The 17583-nt window shown below is 41.0% G+C and overlaps 1 protein-coding gene across 1 annotated transcript; it reads right to left on the reverse strand.

Moving 5' to 3' along the window:
* Positions 1–6283: 6283 nt before the first annotated feature.
* On the reverse strand, positions 6284–17366 carry ern2 (endoplasmic reticulum to nucleus signaling 2). Its single transcript, XM_053339577.1, has 24 exons — positions 17258–17366; positions 15908–16025; positions 15785–15818; positions 14638–14710; positions 14477–14549; positions 14162–14284; positions 13970–14071; positions 13316–13375; positions 12971–13187; positions 12711–12789; positions 12390–12540; positions 11314–11465; positions 10942–11130; positions 10051–10198; positions 9547–9651; positions 9343–9430; positions 8745–8934; positions 8470–8566; positions 8080–8279; positions 7845–7992; positions 7308–7435; positions 6989–7112; positions 6831–6898; positions 6284–6743 (listed from the first exon to the last, which is right to left on the reverse strand). The coding sequence occupies exons 1-24, from the start codon at positions 17345–17347 to the stop codon at positions 6561–6563; spliced, it is 2940 nt and encodes a 979-aa protein (XP_053195552.1). The 5' UTR covers positions 17348–17366; the 3' UTR covers positions 6284–6560.
* Positions 17367–17583: the final 217 nt, after the last annotated feature.

Genomic DNA, 17583 nt, shown 5'->3' on the forward strand with positions numbered 1-17583 from the left:
CATGCTGTTTCTTTATTTTCTCAGTGTGGGCGTCAGTGTGTGTGTGTGTGTGTGTATGTGTGTGTATACGGCAAAGCATCGGGTCAAGACCTTCTGAGTTGAAAAGTGAAAAGTGGTAGAAAGATTAGCAGACTGGGAGTGGGGGGTGGGGATAGAAAAAAAAAGATGGCAGGGGAGTTTAAAAAAATGTTTTTGAGTTCATGGGGGAGAGAGGGAGGGTAAAAAATAAATCCTAGTATGTTCTTCTTATGTCCCGGGGCAGTTTAATCAGTATTTATGAACATGAAGAGCTCTATTACAAAGCCAGAAAGCTTACAGTTGAGGCTGATAAGTAATGTCATACTGATGTTCAGCCTGGAGGCTTACCGTAGGCCCTCATTCCATATAATGTAATATGAAGCTCATCAGTTCGAGCTATCAGACCGCTGGGCATGAGAGTAAAGCTGGAGTCGGGCGATATCTCCGTTACCCAGCAGAGTCTGACCTTTGCTTTGGCTTTTAATCAGAGGAGCTCTGATACATAACAGACTGCAAGTCTCAAGAGAGAGGGAGGGAGCCCAGAAACAACTAGAGCTAGAGTTTTTAAGAGTTGTTTTATAAATCACTGGTTAACATAGATTTATTTACATAGGAAGTGAGCGGAATGAAATTTAAAGTCTACGCCGTAACACAAACACGTGAGACAGCGTACAGAGGGTTGCATCTCTGGAGCCGAAAGAGAGACAGAACAGAAATGACCCTGTAAAAATGGGTAAGCACAGACTGAAGGGGGGGAGGGACAGACAAAGGGAGGAAGAGGGAATACAAGAAAAAGTAAGAGGATAGAGGGAGGGAGGGAGGAGAGGAGGGGTGGTGGGGTGGGAGGGGAGAGGAGAGGAGGGGAGGGGAGGTCATGTTTCCTCTGTTGGGCCCACTTCCTGTCCTGATCCTAAAATGGAGTGACTGTAAGAACGACATCCCTCTGCCTGTTTTGACCCCCCCTCTCTCCTCTCTCTTCCCTCTCCTTTCACACACACACACACACACACACACACACACACACACACACACACACACACACACACACACACACACACACACACACACACACACACACACACACACACACACACACATCAGAGAAACCCAAACCAATCTCCCGCGGTATCCTACAAAGGAGATGAGAGGAAAAAGCAGGGAGCAGAAAAATATATCCCCAGTGGTCTCTGAAACATAAGGAAGCCTTCGTTTATTGAGGCAGAAAGGCAAAGGACATTTTGTCCTCAAGTTGCACCGCACCATGTGTGTGTGTGTGTGTGTGTGTGTGTGTGTGTGTGTGTGTGTGTGTGTGTGTGTGTGTGTGTGTGTTATGTGCAGCCTGTAGTTGTCTGTGTGTATGTTTAATTATGTTGAACTAGGTCAGAATTAGAGCTGAGGAGTCAATTTATTAGCTTCTTAAATTAGAGGATTTGACACTTTTCTTTAAGATACATGATAGTAAACTGAAGGTGTGTTGATTTTGGACTGGTGATGTAACTAGAGACATCTGATGACGACATCATGAGCTCCACGAAATTATAACAAGCGTTTCCCACTATTTTCTGACTTTTACAGACAAAACAATTAATCAGTTAATCAGAAAATAATCAATCAATGAATCGATAATGTAAATTAGTTGCAGTCCTTGTCAGAATCAGTTCAGGATATTTCATTCACACACTCATTCTGTGCGTAAATGGGTGTGTGTGTGTGTGTGTGTTGGTTTAAGTGTGTGTATACGCCTGCATGTGTGTGAGTGAATTTAGTCTCATGACTCTGGTTAAGCTGATGTTTCCCTGAGGCTGTTTTGATTGGACCTACAGCTGAACTCTGATATTTAATAATGAGCCAAATACTCCCTCTGTTTCTGTCTCTGCGCCTCACACACACACACACACACACACACGCACACACGCACACACACACACACACACACACACACACACACACACACACACACACACACACACACACACACACACACACACACACACACACACACACACACGCACACACACAGAAGCAAACGATTGAATCATACAGTGAGTGAGATATAAACAACCACTGGTTCATTAGCTGATGATTTGGCCGTGACGCATCACTGGACGGAGGGCTGTCACATCATTAAAACACTTCTGTTTTAGTTCACACTGACAGTGGAATTAACTTGGTGAGGCCTGGCATCATATTTGGCTTCTCTTGTTTGTGTAAAGCCTTTAGGGCAGATTGCTGATTAATTTGGGGAACGGGTTCATAACAGATGGATATGGGAAGATGATGATTAACACATCTACGTGAATATAACGGTAAAAGTTAAACTTTTATAGCTCTTGGAACAATTCATAAATCTTCAACTTTGATTCTTCAGCAAGAAACATCCTGTAGTTTGCAGGAGTAAGAGAGATATTAACAAGTCAGATGTCTCCCTCTGGTGGCATAAAAGGAGTAGTGCAACATTTTACATTTCTGTGGAGCAGCAATAACTGTTTTTAGGCTCTTTTTTTTATTATCTTGGACCTCGAATAAATCTAAATCAACTTAATATGACTGATGCGGCTCGCACGGAGCGGGCTCATCTGGAGCGGGGCCTTAAAGAAGCAGGAGCTAAGACTGCCTGGTAAGAGACAGAGGCTGAACTGAGCGGGTGCACAAAGGGTCATTATACGATAAATAAGGAGTTATTTAAACTATGAATCATGAAAAACTACTCTAGTGGAGTCCCAGAATAAAAATGATATCCAACAAAGCACTTCAAATTGTAATAGCACGTTTGAATAAATACCATTACCAGATTTACCATAGATTCTCACATTTTTCTGTAAATACTATGTCTAAGATACAGAGTGTGTGAGAGAAGAGTCAGCCAGAGTCAACGGCAATCATGACTTTTAATGGCATTCAGCCTAAAGCTAATTGTGCAACACTGACAACAGGAACTGAACAAAGGCCGACTATGGAAACCAACGCAAGTAGAAAGCAACGTGCTTTTTTAACATTTCTTTGATATAGCTCCTACTAAATAATTTAAAGGCAAAATGAGCAAGGCCCTTAAAAACAACGTGTAGACAATCTTTCTCATTCATTTCTTATGACCCACTAGAAGAGTGTGTTGGTGTCTGTATCTGCAGTTCTGTCCTCTGCCTGGATTTTCTAATTATTTTGCTGTGTTTGGGACATTTCTGGCGGTCAACCTTTGGGCAGTGGGTATGTAGCTCCCAGCCAGTAACAGCACAAGGCGTGAGGACGGGACTCTGTAAAAACTGCGCTTGTTGAGTCGGGGGGGACGGGCTAACTTTGAATGTTGTGTCTACTAACCGCAACTGACAAATCCTACTCATCCTGCCTTTATTATGAATTGCCTTGTTTAACACTTTAAGCCAAAGAAGTCACTGTTATATTGTCACGTTATGTACAGTTCTTCAAAACGACCATAAACATCCTCTGCAGTTTTTAATGTGGGACAAAAAGAAGAACATGTTACAGCAACAGGAGTCCTGCAGGCAGACCCATCTGGATTGAGGCGGCAAAATGCTGGGAGGTTATCCTTTGATAAGACCCCTCTCTTTTAGTTTGATCCCACCTGTGGGCGACTTTAATCTTGGAAGAATTATAATACAATTTTGAATCCATCAATTTGCCATTAATGCAGCAATCACACGCAATTTCTTCAGAAATTACAGAATTTTCTAGTTACTAATGCATCATTACTGATGCATCATTTACTCTGCAAATTACATGCAAACACCCTTTATTATTCTTTTAGTAGTCTAGCAACCCTAACAGCATGAGATTTTCCTCTCCAGTCGGTCCAAGAGTGAAAATAAGAAGTGCAATTACTATAATTGTTGAGAAAATTTGATAATTACAGTACATGAAACAGTTTTCTTTTTAGACGCTCACTCGAGGCTGCTCAGGGATGACAATGTCGGTCAAACAGTTTGCTTCAAACTAAAATATCTTAGCAACTATTTGATGGATTGCCTTTCATACTGTACAGACATTCATGGCCCACAGCATTATTTAAGATCTAAACCAAAGGTTCTCAAACTTCACATAAAAGTATGTAGTTGTATCTCCTTGTCATGTTTCAGATATGTGTGGGTTGTTAGCCTTCTACACTTAGTTTCAAATCATAAAACCCAAAGACGTCTTTACAACGCTTGATCTGCTGAAATGAGGCCTTCACAACTACGAAACTCATCAACTGTGAGGTATAAAATGGCTTTGTGATCAAGAAGTTGAATAACGTTAAAATTAAAATATCATTTCTTTAGCGAAGTTGAATTAGCTTTCCTTAGCGCCCCCTGCTGCAATATGTTAGCCTTGAGTCACGCAGGCACTTCCACAATGAATGGGAACCCGAATCATTTCTTTATCATTCACTCTGTCTACAGTGTTCTCAGTAATAAAAGTCAACAAAATGGTTATATGCGAGTTTGTTTTTCTATTAAAAATATTATTATTAAAAAGTATTGGAAAAATTGAGATCAGAGCACAATAGATTAAAACAAAACCAATAAGAATTGATGTTGCCAGGAGCGCCATGGTGGTCGACTGGTTAGAGCATATGCCACATAATTGCAGTGTCCCTGGTTCAAATCCAGCCAGGGACCTATGCTGCAGGTCATTCCCCTCTCTCTCTCTGTTTCCTGTCAGCATCTCTGCCGTTTAGTTTTCTCCATCTTGTGTATACAAATATAAAAAAACTGAAGGCTGGACTCCATTTGCTTCTTTCTTTGGCACACTTAAAGTATGAATTTAATTCACTCATTCCAAAAAAGTACAAAAGTTTGATTTTTCATCATTCATTCTACTGCAGAATTATGAACAACCCTTCATCCAGTAGTTACAGGAGGAGATTTTATGAAGCATTTTGTAGGGTTCAAACACTCAGGCAACAACATTCAGGAGTGGTGAACCTCTGAAAAATACTGCATTTCAGTTAAAAATGGTTAAAAATCACAAAGATGTCATTATGCCTTTCTGCCTGAACACACTGGCGATAAATTGGATTTTCACAGCATATGCACATTTCCCCGCATTTAAATCAGTGACAATGAATATTTTACCATTATAGTAAATGTATTGCTTTCAGTGAAAACCATTTTTCAGTCAGTGTAGCTACCTTCAGTAAAGCAGTACCGTAAACACATACACACACATCAAATATATAAAAACAGCAAAGTTAATATTGTGGAGTCTTTTGCACTTCCTGCAGAGGAGACATCAGTAACGGGACAAAGGGGAAAGTAAACAGTTCAAATGGATAACAATGGATGAAGATTTCTTCTGTGACAATGCAGGCTTGTAACAGCAAGACATGCTTTATCTTGAAACCTGTTGTCCAGAGTCTATGTTGGTTTACAGTGCTGTGATAAAGTCTGCTATGACACTTCAACATGTCATAGATCGTTCACGGGTGATCATCACCTCCCAATATGTTGCTTTTTTCTACTTCATGATTCTTGAAACACCTTAAATCAACTAAGGTGACATTTAGACATGTTATCTGGTTTTATTGACTAAAAAGGCAACTTGCCACATTTTTAAGAGTTCACAACCTGCAGTTATGCCCTGAATGTGAAATCTGAGCAGCATTGATTAAAATGTGTGTACAGTACTTTTGCACTCTTTTCTTTTTCATTTTTTTGAAATGTATAAATCCATAAAATTAAAAACATTTTTATTTTTTATTTTAAGATATAAACATTTAAATTTTAGATTTCAGACTAACTTTTAGTGTCAAAATGCCATTTTCCAAAGCACTTGTAAAAATATTTTCCCATGTGGTCTGATTTAGGTTTCTGCATGAGGCTACATGCATATAGCGAACACCCTAGCCCACCTAGCTAGTTGCCAGAGACAGACTGAGCACTCGCTGTTGCTGCAGCTCAAAGTTTAAGAAGTAAACTCTGAGCTCTCCTCCTGCCAGTAAACAGGTCTGCATCGGAGTAAAATCCCCTGTGACTCGCAGGTGTTATTTGTCCCAAAGCTCCCGCTCTGCCCCGGGCCCTCAGTAGCAGTCTGTCACTCTGCTCCATTGAATGCATTTAAATACATCTCACACACTTAGCAACAACGCCAAAAGTATATCTGGACAATTTTTTTGTGCTCTAAATTGCCACAAGCAAGTATGCTAGCAACACACTGTCAGCGAACTGCATGTATGTGTGTTGGGGGTCGTTCTTTACATTTGGATAATGGCTGAGTGGGGGGTTTCCATTTGTAAAATGGAAGAGGAACGCTTGGAGAGGAACGCAGGTGGAGTCACCCTTTAAATTTATGCAGCCTTTTCAGAAGTTTGACTTGTGTTTTCTGGTTTAATTTTAAAATAATTTCTTGATCATAAATGTGTAAAAATAAATGAATATATAAAACAACTCAAGAGATACACCAACTTAACTTTTTCACAGCACTGTATCTTCCCCTAAAAAACAGTTTGGGCTTTACAAAAGCAATAACAAGTCACTGTCAGGGATTTCCTCTGCTAAGACAAAGAGGACTTGTGTGTATGTATGTGTGTGTATAGAGTCATGAGAGTGCTATTTGTCATTGGGGGACAGATAGTAGGGGTGAAACAGTCTCTCGTGGGCGCAGATGTGCAAAGCAGCATGAGTGTGCATCAGTAACCGTGGAAAACGAGATGTGAAGTAACTGACGAACCCTTCCGGCAACTCGCCGAGAGTCTGCTGCACTTCTGGTGGCAACTCGTGGTAGTGATGTTTCTGCAACATGCAGAAGGCAAAAAGGTCAGACACATAATAAATGTGTCTGCTTGTATGAAAAAAAACAACGTTAGCATGCAGACTGACCTTATTTCTCATGGCTCTTAGCAGGTCTCTGACTGAGTTTCCTTTATATGTTCTGAACCTCCTCAAGTCTGCAAATTATAGGTGAAAAAAAATGGTTTACAGATGACTTGTGGCTTTGTTATCCTGCTTACACTATGTGGGCATGTTTGTATATATACCTGTCTGCAGAGGCACAGAGATGTGCATCCTCCAGTTGGTTCGGACCACCGCTCTTCCTGCAGTCTCCAGTTTGACCACAATTGGACTGTCTGCCGGTTCCTTCTCTATGCGGTCACTCACATCCTACATACACACACATACACAAAAAAAAGGCTCAACAAAAAGAAAGAAAAACTAGCAAAGGTCAATAAAAAAAAGGAATTTTTAAACAGTAAGACATAATAACTTTTTGAAATGCATGGAAGGATACCTGCACTTTCACAGGTTTTGTGAATCTATCTACAAACCAAATGAACACAGGAAGCTGATTTAACTTGCCTGGAAAAACAGCAGCTGCTTCTCAGGGCTCCAGAAGAACGGATGTTTGAGCACACAGGCTGTGGTGGGGCGTGACGACTCCTCAGCATTGATCATCTGTTCAATCAGATCCTGCGCTATGACATCATCTGATTTGGAAATAAATTGTAGAGAATTAGATATTGTTTTCAGGTATTTTTCGTCACAGTTGTGCAGTATGTTGTGAAAATGTATAAAAATTGCAATTGGGTAGACAGCGCTGCCTGAGGGTCAGCTGAGGGTAAGAATGTCTTTAGAGCCTAACCATATTTTTTCTGGTTCACTGAGGTGTGATATGACCTGCGTTGAAAACATCAGCTCTGGATTCAATGATGTAACCATTATGTAATCATGTATGAGATAACGTACATAAAAAGTAACACCTCCAGAAATAAAGGAATTGATTAAACTAGAAAGATGCAGACTCCTGGAGGGACAAATCCACATCTAAGCTAATTATTTGTGCAGGAAAAAACACTATAATCATTCAATCTCAGGTTTGAACAAATTAACCCTCACCATGTATATCCTCCATAAAATGTGCAAGTGAATATTCCCCTGCCAGGATGTTGACCTGTCGTCTCAGAGCATCGCCAAAAGGGTGCTGCCCTCTGCTGACCACGTAGTAGAACACACACCCTGCTGAGAACACGTCCACTGCTGCTGTCTAAAAAGAGGAGATGAAGATGAAGAATCAGATACAGGCTCAACATAAACGTGCATGCTGCATGTTATATACGCGTGTGCATCCTACCGGTTTGTTGCCAGGAGTATCTCTCAGCACTTCGGGAGCTATCCACCCTTCAGTTCCTGGTATTCCAGACCGCAAAGAGAAGCTGGTCCGACCGTCTGGGATCTTTTTACAGAGCCCAAAGTCAGAAATGAGAGCTCGGACTCGACCCAGCGCACTGGGACCAGAGAGGAGGATGTTTCTAGGCTTCAGGTCACGATGGACTAGAGGAAAAGATGATGGAGGGCGAAGTAGAAATTGTGATTTCAGAGAAGCAGGTGGGTGGAAAGAGAGGAAGAGGAAACATTTGTTAGCTGTGTGAGTTAAGCAGAACTGAAACACCATGTTTCTGCAAGTAATTTAGAAACATAATTTGTGTTTGAGCTTGTATGTGTGTATTCGTGCATCTCGGACCTATGTTAAGCGAGTGGAGGTGTGAGAGGCCACACATAGTCTGTTCCAACAGCGTTATAGGATTCAGTTTAGGAAAGCAAGATGGATCCTCCACATACTGCAGACATAAAAAACACGCAGAAGCGTATATGTTAGTTTTGTCATTAAGGACATTTAATTTTGTCATTTAATTACTTTTAAGGACCAGATGCTGAATATAAACTGCTTAATAGCTGTAAAAAAAAAAAGTGCACTAATTAGGTCTTACAGCACTTTGCTCTTTGACAAACACTGACCTGTTGCAGGGTTGCAGCGCACAGCTCGATGGCGATGTATGTGAAGAGGCGGTCTCTCTCAGTGCAGTAGTATCTGATGACATTCGGGTGTGTGTCAGACTCTCGGAGGAGTTGCACTTCACGCTCAGCAACCTCAAAACACTCCGGCAGGATTCGTTTCACTGCTACGTTACGCCCATCGAATTGACCCCTATGTTCACAATAAAGGAGAATAACGTGCAGCTCAGAGAAAAAGTAGTTTGTCTGTGAAATTCTATGTTTTGTAGGCAGTTTTACAGAAAATGCTTAAATATCAGAGATTTTGTGTATTTTAGCCAACAATAAAAGTCATGCATGCTCTATGAATAGTTTTCAATATGGTCCCTGCATTACCACACCACAATAATGAATTGATGGTTATCTATTGAAATTAGTGTAAACAAACTAAATAGAACAAATATATGTTAAGAAAATAGTTGCCAGTAATGTAAAAAGTGACAGTTTCATAGTTCATTACATAAAAACATTCAAATACACTACTATGGTTCCTTCAACAGCTTTCTTTTAACACATGGTACTCAAAGAGAAAAACACACATACATGAACAGATGCACAATACCTGAAGACAAATGTTCCAGCTGTGCCGTGTCCAAGGACGTCAGATGGAGTGAAGGATATTTTACCCACTTGCACCTCCTCACTGTTTCCTTTTGAGAGAGAGAGGAAGGAAGAACAATGAAGCAAGAACATTACCCCACCTGGATGTTTAGGAACAACAAGGAAACAATATGCAGTTTGTTACAAACACAGTTGGGTGTGTTACCTGCTGTAGGTTTGTGCCCTGCGGTGTCATTTGTATTGACATCTGAGGTGCTACTGCTGTGACTGTGAGGACTCGGTGGAGGGTCAGCGGGTGCAGGCTGTGGGTCTGGACACAGAAAAGTGAGGATGTACAGCATGTAAACCTCTAAGTGTCAAAATACTAAACCAGGTTGGCCCCTTGCATGGCAGCCTTTGCTGTGAGAGTATGAATTAGTGATTGGTATGTAGTGTAAAATGCTTTGAGGGGTTGGAAGACTAGAAAGGTGCTTTATAAATGTCGGCCATATACCATTCAACTTATTACATAGGAAATCCATGCTTGAAATTTCTAAGCTCTAATTTCTAAGAGAAAACTGCAGCTTCAATGCTACTTTGTGCATTTGAGTAATCCTTCATCTCTCTGGTGCAATACAAAGACACCTGGGTCATTAAATGGTGGTAAAAACTTAGAATTTAGAAATTTAGAAAGAACCTAGTAACTACGTAGTATTTATCAGTAGCTTACCATTTGAGAGGTTTGTGCCAGTTGAAAGGCTTGTGTCTGAAGAGGCAGGTGTCTGCACGTTGGTCTGCATGTTGGTCTGCATGCGCTGGAGACGAGTTTCAAAAGCCTCCTCCAGCTGCTGTTGAGCTTTCAGCTGCTGGGCTGCGCGCTGGGAAAAAAACCCCCACAGATATAAATCACACTTCATGCTCTTGAGTTTGAAATCAATATTGAAAATATTGTGGTGGATAGATAAACACAGGTCTGTGAGAAAGATTAGAAGATTATAAAACTCTCCTTTGAAACGGTGTCTATATAAACAGAGCAATTACGATTCAGCTTAAAGTGTGTGAAGGAAAGTTTGACATTTGAGGTGCATGTCGGTAAATAATCAATCACAATTTTAATAAGAAATTATGGGCCAGTGGTTAAGATGATTAAGGTTCATATCACACAATTAATAAGTATATCATTACAAGCATAGCATCATTTCATTACTGTGTAAAAGCTATTTAATTGCATTTGTATAAGACTGTGCTCTACAAATAAACTTGACCTTATTATAATTAAGCAAATTCAAGCAGCGAGGTGATTCAAATATAGTGTGTGAAATAATAAGCTTTGGTGTAGATATAAAAGAAACAACTTTAGTATAAGTCTCGCATTTCAGGACCTATTTGAGGGTATATATTTCTTTTCCGTGCTGAAATTTAGCCAAATTAAATCACATGGAGTAACTTCCATCATACATCCAGAAATCCACGTAAAAAAGACACTTTGAAGGTTTCTATGCCAACTACAGACCAAACTGAATACACCACTCTCCTTTAGATGTCATGCAGCTTGTCATCATTGGTTCACGTACTTAAGAATAAAACTTTAAAACTCCATCTTAACAGCACACAAACTCACAGCTGGGTAGGTGAGTGCGAAGGCCAGCCATCCTCCCAGCAGCAGGGTCAGAACAGCCAGAGTCAGGCGGTCCTGAGTCACATAAACAGGCAGCACAGCGGCCGGCTTCTGGGCCTGTTCGGACATCCTCCCATCCCCACCGCTTTTATAAGCATCACTGTTGCTATGGCTACCAGCATCTCTATGAAACTGAAGGAAACAATATGATTACAAGGAGAAGAAAGCAGGATACACTTTTGTTTGCCCGCGTTTTCCTACTTTGTCTTCTGTAAGTTTGCAATGAAAGTTCTGATTTAAAGGGGCATTTCGCAATTTTAACCAAGGCACAAGACTGCAGTACTGACACCAAAGTAGCTTAAACTTGTGACTCACGTAGCGCTGGTGATAGTAGGAACCTGAGGAGACTGGGGAAGCAGAGGAGCCAGGCGGTCGAGGAGGGATGACTGCCTCACCAGAACGCTGCAGGCCAACTGGGAAATCCCTCAGCATGGTGGTGTGGGCCAATGGAGGGAGCTCATGATGACCTAAACACATAAATACATAGATACAATACAGTTAGTGGGTTTGTGTCATGCTTGGAATCACTTTCTTTCGTGGTGAACACATTTCACCAGTAGATGAAACTGAGGGATGCCTTTCTGTGTCTCTGCATACAGTTTTAAGAGATGCTGAACATACAGTGAGGCTTGTCTTTGCTCTAAACTATGATTTCTATGTGACCAGAGCTCCTTATGAGCTTCCTTGTCAAAACCTGGTGCCTACATCAGTCACAATGCAACTCGACTGCTAACAGCTTGGTCAGAGATTCGGGTGTGTTATGCTAGCCGTCACTAATGTAGCCTTGAGCTGCTGGCCTTTAAAAGAGAAGAGGGGCAAGGCAAGGTTGCAGAGGTCTGTTAACCTCACTTGTTTCTAACTCCAGACTAGAACCACAAAAAGGATATACAACTTTTTTTCAAGTGTGCATTTGTGCTCCCCAAGACTGGATTTGTAAAATCTGTGAAGTTCCCCTATTAATAGTGAAATACACGACTTTATTAATATATAAATTACAGCATTTGTTCCAACTTTCAAGAAGCCTGAAATAAGTCTTGCTAACTACTTACAAACGAATTAATCCAGCAACATCCAATAATTGAAGTAAACTGGCTGTGTGTGTGAGTGCGTGTTTTTGTTACCTCATTGGGACCTTTTCCCGGTATAAACACCGACCTTGTCGGGACCAGTAGTCCTCTTGGGGACTAAAGCCCAGTCCTAATGAGGCAAAATGTAATTTCTGAGGTCCTGGTTAAGGGTTTGGGTGAGGTGTGGATTTAGGTTAGGTTAGAGTTAGGAATTAATTGGTTACGGTTTATTTTAAGGTTAGAGTTTGGGTTAGGCTGTCCATAATGTATGGAGGTCAATGCAATGTCCTAACAAGGGTAACTGTATGTGTGTGTGTGTTTTACCTATTAGCAGCCAGTGGTTTTTCTGACTGTTCGTGCTCCCTGGTGGATAGCGCACATCAGTGGAAGGCGTGATCTCACACTCCCCTCTTTCTCTTTCCGTCACTCCAGTCGTCACTGGACCCTCAATCCGAGCCAGGGTCAACCCCCGAGGCTGCCATGGAAACAAGAGGCTCAAATCAATCGCAACAATTATCTTATTATCCCAACTGATTTGATATATTGTTACCGTTCAACCCTCCGATTGTTAAACCAGGGAGGAGTATCGCCACAAACTCGGATATTATGGGTATGTAATGGAAACAGATGAATAATAGAGCTCACCACTAATGAGACTCCATGGTGAACAAGGGAGGTGGAGGCATAGAGGTGGGAGTCCAGTTTTCCTACGTAGAGTGTTGGTCTTAAAAAAAACAAAAAAAACATTTCCTCAGCCAAAGAAGTTATGTTCTCATGTTTGTTTGTGTGGACAGAGGTATGACTGCAGGACTGAGTGGCACAAGTTCATTTACGTGTGTGTGTGTGTGTGTGTGTGTGTGTGTGTGTGTGTGTGTGTGTGTGTGTGTGTGTGTACTTCCACTTACACAAGTTGTGCTTGTGCGCTGGCTTGCTCCTTCACAAACTGATAGCTCCACTTTAAAGTGGAGTGTGTGTCTGCCTGGTCATTGGCAGAGGAGAATGTGAGGAAGCGCAGCGTTTCCATAGCGAGCGACAAGTGGGGGGCATGTCTCAGCGAGTCACCAGTGTACAGATAGACCCCCACGACCGGCGACCCGTAGTTCTGACTCCACAGGACGTCACCTGGAGGACAAAAATGCAACACTCACAGTTTTACTAGAGGGTAGATATGGATATGAAGACACACTCAACTTCTCACACACTCAAAACTACGAGGTAAAATCTTACAGTGGAAACTCACAAACCCCTACCTGACTCTCTGTCAACTGTCACAACGAGACCATCCCCACTCGACACAAGATGGGCCATCTCTGAAGGAAAAACAGGTATGACAGGTCAGTTTTGGAAGTGGAATGATTTCAAGAGGTTCAACATGTTTTTTTACATGTTTCAGGTATCAGAAGTGAAGCCCTTGTTAATCACGGGTAATTCTTGGACCACTTTATCTGGTTATTCTTGTGCAAATATTAGGTGTCATTTTCATCTTTAAAATGTTAACCCACCACCACCACGCCACCCAGTGTGAGTTTGTGGTGGAGGATTAATAAAAAATGAATTAAGGAAAATTACATTTTAAAATCTTAACCATAACATAAATGAATCAGATTTTTTTGAAGGAGGTGCACAGGGTTCTGTTTTCCCATTTTTCCATGTATTACATCCAAAGACATGTTTTTAGTGTCATTATTATTAATATTATTATTATTTGTATCATCTATTTATGCTTGACCACTTTTATTGTGTTTTTGTATGATATTCGCTTTTTCGCTATTTTGCTTAAATGGTGTATAATATATTATGTGAATATGTAATGCCCTAATGTCACAAAGCTGGGTCTGCAAGGATGTTATCATTTAATATTGAACTAATCTCACTAATTACTGAAAGTGTGTGCAGGGACGTACTGTAGTCTTGTTTCTCATCATAAGGTGGAGCAGAGTAGTCATTGTACGTGGCGTTCCATCGCAGCTCCTGTGTCTTGGTGTCAAATATGGTCACCATGTATTCTGGAAAACAACGTCCCCAAATATTGAGCTAAGAGAATATGAGAACACCTCAGCAGAGTGTACGTGCAAGTGTGCACCTGTGCAGCATACCTGTGCGTCCTATATAGAGCAAAGGAGTGTTGGGGCAGATGGATTCAGACGACAAGGTGGTTAAACTGGTTTGCTTCTCGCCTGTCTCAGGATCCACAACAAACCAGACATCCTGCTTTTTACCTGCAAACACACACACACAGACACACAGAGACACACACACGCACATATTAAACTAATAACGCTACGGTGATGAGGTGTGTCAAATATTTGTCTCATCAGTCATTATTTCATAACTGTCTAACACACAGCAGGTTCAGTGGGTCATGGTGCCTCTACATTTATCACAGTCTTATACACACATACAGGTCTCACCAGTATAGAGGATACCATCAGAGCTCCTGCAGGGAGCTGACTGAACCAGCTCTGGGATCGTGAAAGGCAGTTTCTGCAGATAAATCAAAACAGTGGGGTCAAAAAGTGAAAGCCGACACACAAAAAAAACAAAACATGCACGCACGCACAGTATCCCTCACCATCAGGCCTTCCTTGTGTTTTCCACCGAGTACATACAAACTGCCATCATTGGGGTCTGGAAGAAAACCTGGCCTAGAAAAAACAACGAAACCCCCCCCCCCCAGAAATTTTAATTATCTATCTATTATAAGCCTGTTGTCAATACTATACCTGAATATCAGTATAGATACTTGAATGGCTATGTGTGGTACAAAACCTTTTTTCTAATTCAAAAAGAAGTCAAAATTCACAGATTTTAGATATTGCTCTGTTGGCCTGCTGGTTAAGACATGTGCAACATAACCACAACAAGGCATAAAATGTCCAAAAATATATTTACAAGAGAAAAGTTGTCTCAATACAAAACAGCAATGTGAGAATGTTGCTTGAATAAAATTGCAAATATTAGTCGATTGACAGAAAATTAAACTATATATACTATATAAACTATTTAGGCAACCAATTCATTGTTTTGAGCACTTTTTAAAAAACAAAATATGACACAATTATCTATTTCCAGATCATTAAATGTGAATAACAAATGAAATATCTTTGGGTATTGGATAAAGGAAGACGTCACAAAGAGCTTTAGGAAACAATGATCAACATTTTTTACCTTTTACTGACATTTTATAGAGCAAACTACTAAACATTAATCAAGAAAATAATCAATAATGAAAATGATCAGAAATTGGAGACCTACAAAATTATCATTTTATCTGATCCAAGATTAACCCTTTCATGCATGAATTATGAAAAACTGTTTTATTTCTCTTTAGGCATGAAAAAAATATTTGAACATCTTTTTTTTCTCCATGAAATTACATTACATTACACTATAATAACATAAATCAACTAAATTACAACCAAGAAAGTCACTGCAGATGAAGTGGTAGAGTATGGGATGACACACTAGTATCCACTGTGGTGGCTGAAGTGCAACTATACCATCAAAATTCATCATCATGCAAATATAAGAAACCAACTTTTGAATAGCTGTCCACTTTAAGGGTTAAGTCAAGATGATGATGGATCTGATCAGAGTGTGCTGCCAGGCTTTTGTCACCTGACAGTTTTCATACTAAGTGCTGCATGCGTGTGGGAGTGTCTGAGTTTGTGCATGTGGGAGTGTGTGAGTTTGTGTGTGTGTGTGTATGTGTTACTTACTCTGTGAGGTACACAGGCACCTGAATAATGGGGTCTGAAACAAACAGTAGAGAATTTATATGAAAAATCATTTTAAAATGAAACAAAATAAGGTTGATAGTGTCAAAGTCTATTTATATAAACCTTCTCGTAAGGTCCATTTGATGTCTCCCGATTGTTTAGAGACAGCGTGCAGACTACCGTCCAACGTTGAGACGAACAGGAGGGATTCTGGGAGAGTGACTGATCTGACCCCTGCGACCTAAAACAGAGGGAGAGAGAAACTTTAGGCCAGCTGTCTGACAGGGAGTTCAGTCACAGTGTCACGTATCACAGATTTTAACATAGCTTTACAACAGTGTGTGTGTGTGTGTGTGTGTGTGGGAGAGAGACAGAGAGAGTGGGTGTGTGAATGGGTGTGTCACATCTGCTAGGCAAGAGTTGACAGCCCAAGAGTTTCTGCTCCGATAATTAGACTGTGTTCCTTCTTATGTAGCAGGATATCCTTAATCTCCCTCCTCGTTCCTCATATGGCACTGTGTGCTGAGAGGTCATGTGTGTGTTTGCGTGTGTGTATGTTCGCCGCTCCCATATTTACCCACCAAGGCTTGGTAACTGGCGACACAGACCATGGCAAAGGCTTATTACTGGGTCAAGATGTGCTCAGACACTTTCATGCACACTCACAGACGTTAACACACACACACACACACACACACACACACACACAGACATGTTTCAATCACTTCAGAGGACAATTTTCTTATTCTAACACATAACCAGTACTTGCCTTTACTAACCCTTACCCTAACATTAACATAACCCTTATGTGGACTTGCTTTCTGTCCCCAAAAGGGAAGCCACACACACACACACACACACACACACACACACACACACACAGAGTTGTGTTTCCGTCAGTTCACAGGACATTACATTGAATTACATTAATTTTCTTACCCTAACCTATAACTACAACTTACTAACTTAAAACCTAACCCTTATGGAGACTTGCTAGACACACACACACATACATACACACACACACACACACACACACACACACACACACACACACACAGACATGTTTCCACATCACTTCACAGGACATTACATTAAATTACATAATTTCCATAACCATTGCTTGCCTAACCCTTACCCTAACCTTAACATACAACTTATGGAAGACTTGCTGGACACACACACACACACACACACACACACACACACACACACACACACACTTGTATTAGCTTTCTTCAGGCAATTTGGACTATCCAGCCAGCAAGCTGAACACTTTAAACATGCTATCATATCATGGCAACTTCCGAGCCTGAAATAGACACCGAGGCGCAGTAGGGGAGCCAGTTGTTGTCTCCACTGCGCATAAATAGCTGAAGACGCAAACATATTAACAACAACAACAACAACAAAAAACAAAAAAACAAAACAAAAACAGTAACAAGTGTAGAAAAAAAAGAAAAAAAAGTTCACCTGAAATAGATTTCCCTCCCAGGACAGTAGGAGGAGGACCAGCAGCAGTCGACCCAGCGCCCCCATGACCCCCAAAACACTTTGTTTCATGGCTGTGAACAAACGCAGGACTGAAGCTATTGAACTAACAACAGAGGTCGAACTCTCTCTCCATTTCCAGCGCAAGCGTCCATCAGTCACACCGTTAACAACCGGGGCTGGTTAACGTCGTTAAAAGCTCTCAAACTGCGGCGAATAAACTCTACTTTAAACTAGCCTCGCCGCTTTAAACCCATAACAACAGCGACGTAAAACCGATACTGTCACCAGTCCATGTTTCCGTGTTG

This window comes from Scomber japonicus, chromosome 2 (assembly GCF_027409825.1).
Source record: "Scomber japonicus isolate fScoJap1 chromosome 2, fScoJap1.pri, whole genome shotgun sequence".
Classification (NCBI taxonomy): Eukaryota; Metazoa; Chordata; class Actinopteri; order Scombriformes; family Scombridae; genus Scomber; species Scomber japonicus.

Coding starts and splice junctions, on each gene's coding strand:
- ern2 (XM_053339577.1), bottom strand. CDS start 17,347: ATGAAACAAAGTGTTTTGGGGGTCATGGGGGCGCTGGGTCGACTGCTG. Junction 11,466..12,389: donor AAACCACTGGCTGCTAATAG/GTAAAACACACA, acceptor TTATGTGTTTAG/GTCATCATGAGCTCCCTCCA. Junction 8,280..8,469: donor CCTCCACTCGCTTAACATAG/GTCCGAGATGCA, acceptor CTTTTCCTCTAG/TCCATCGTGACCTGAAGCCT.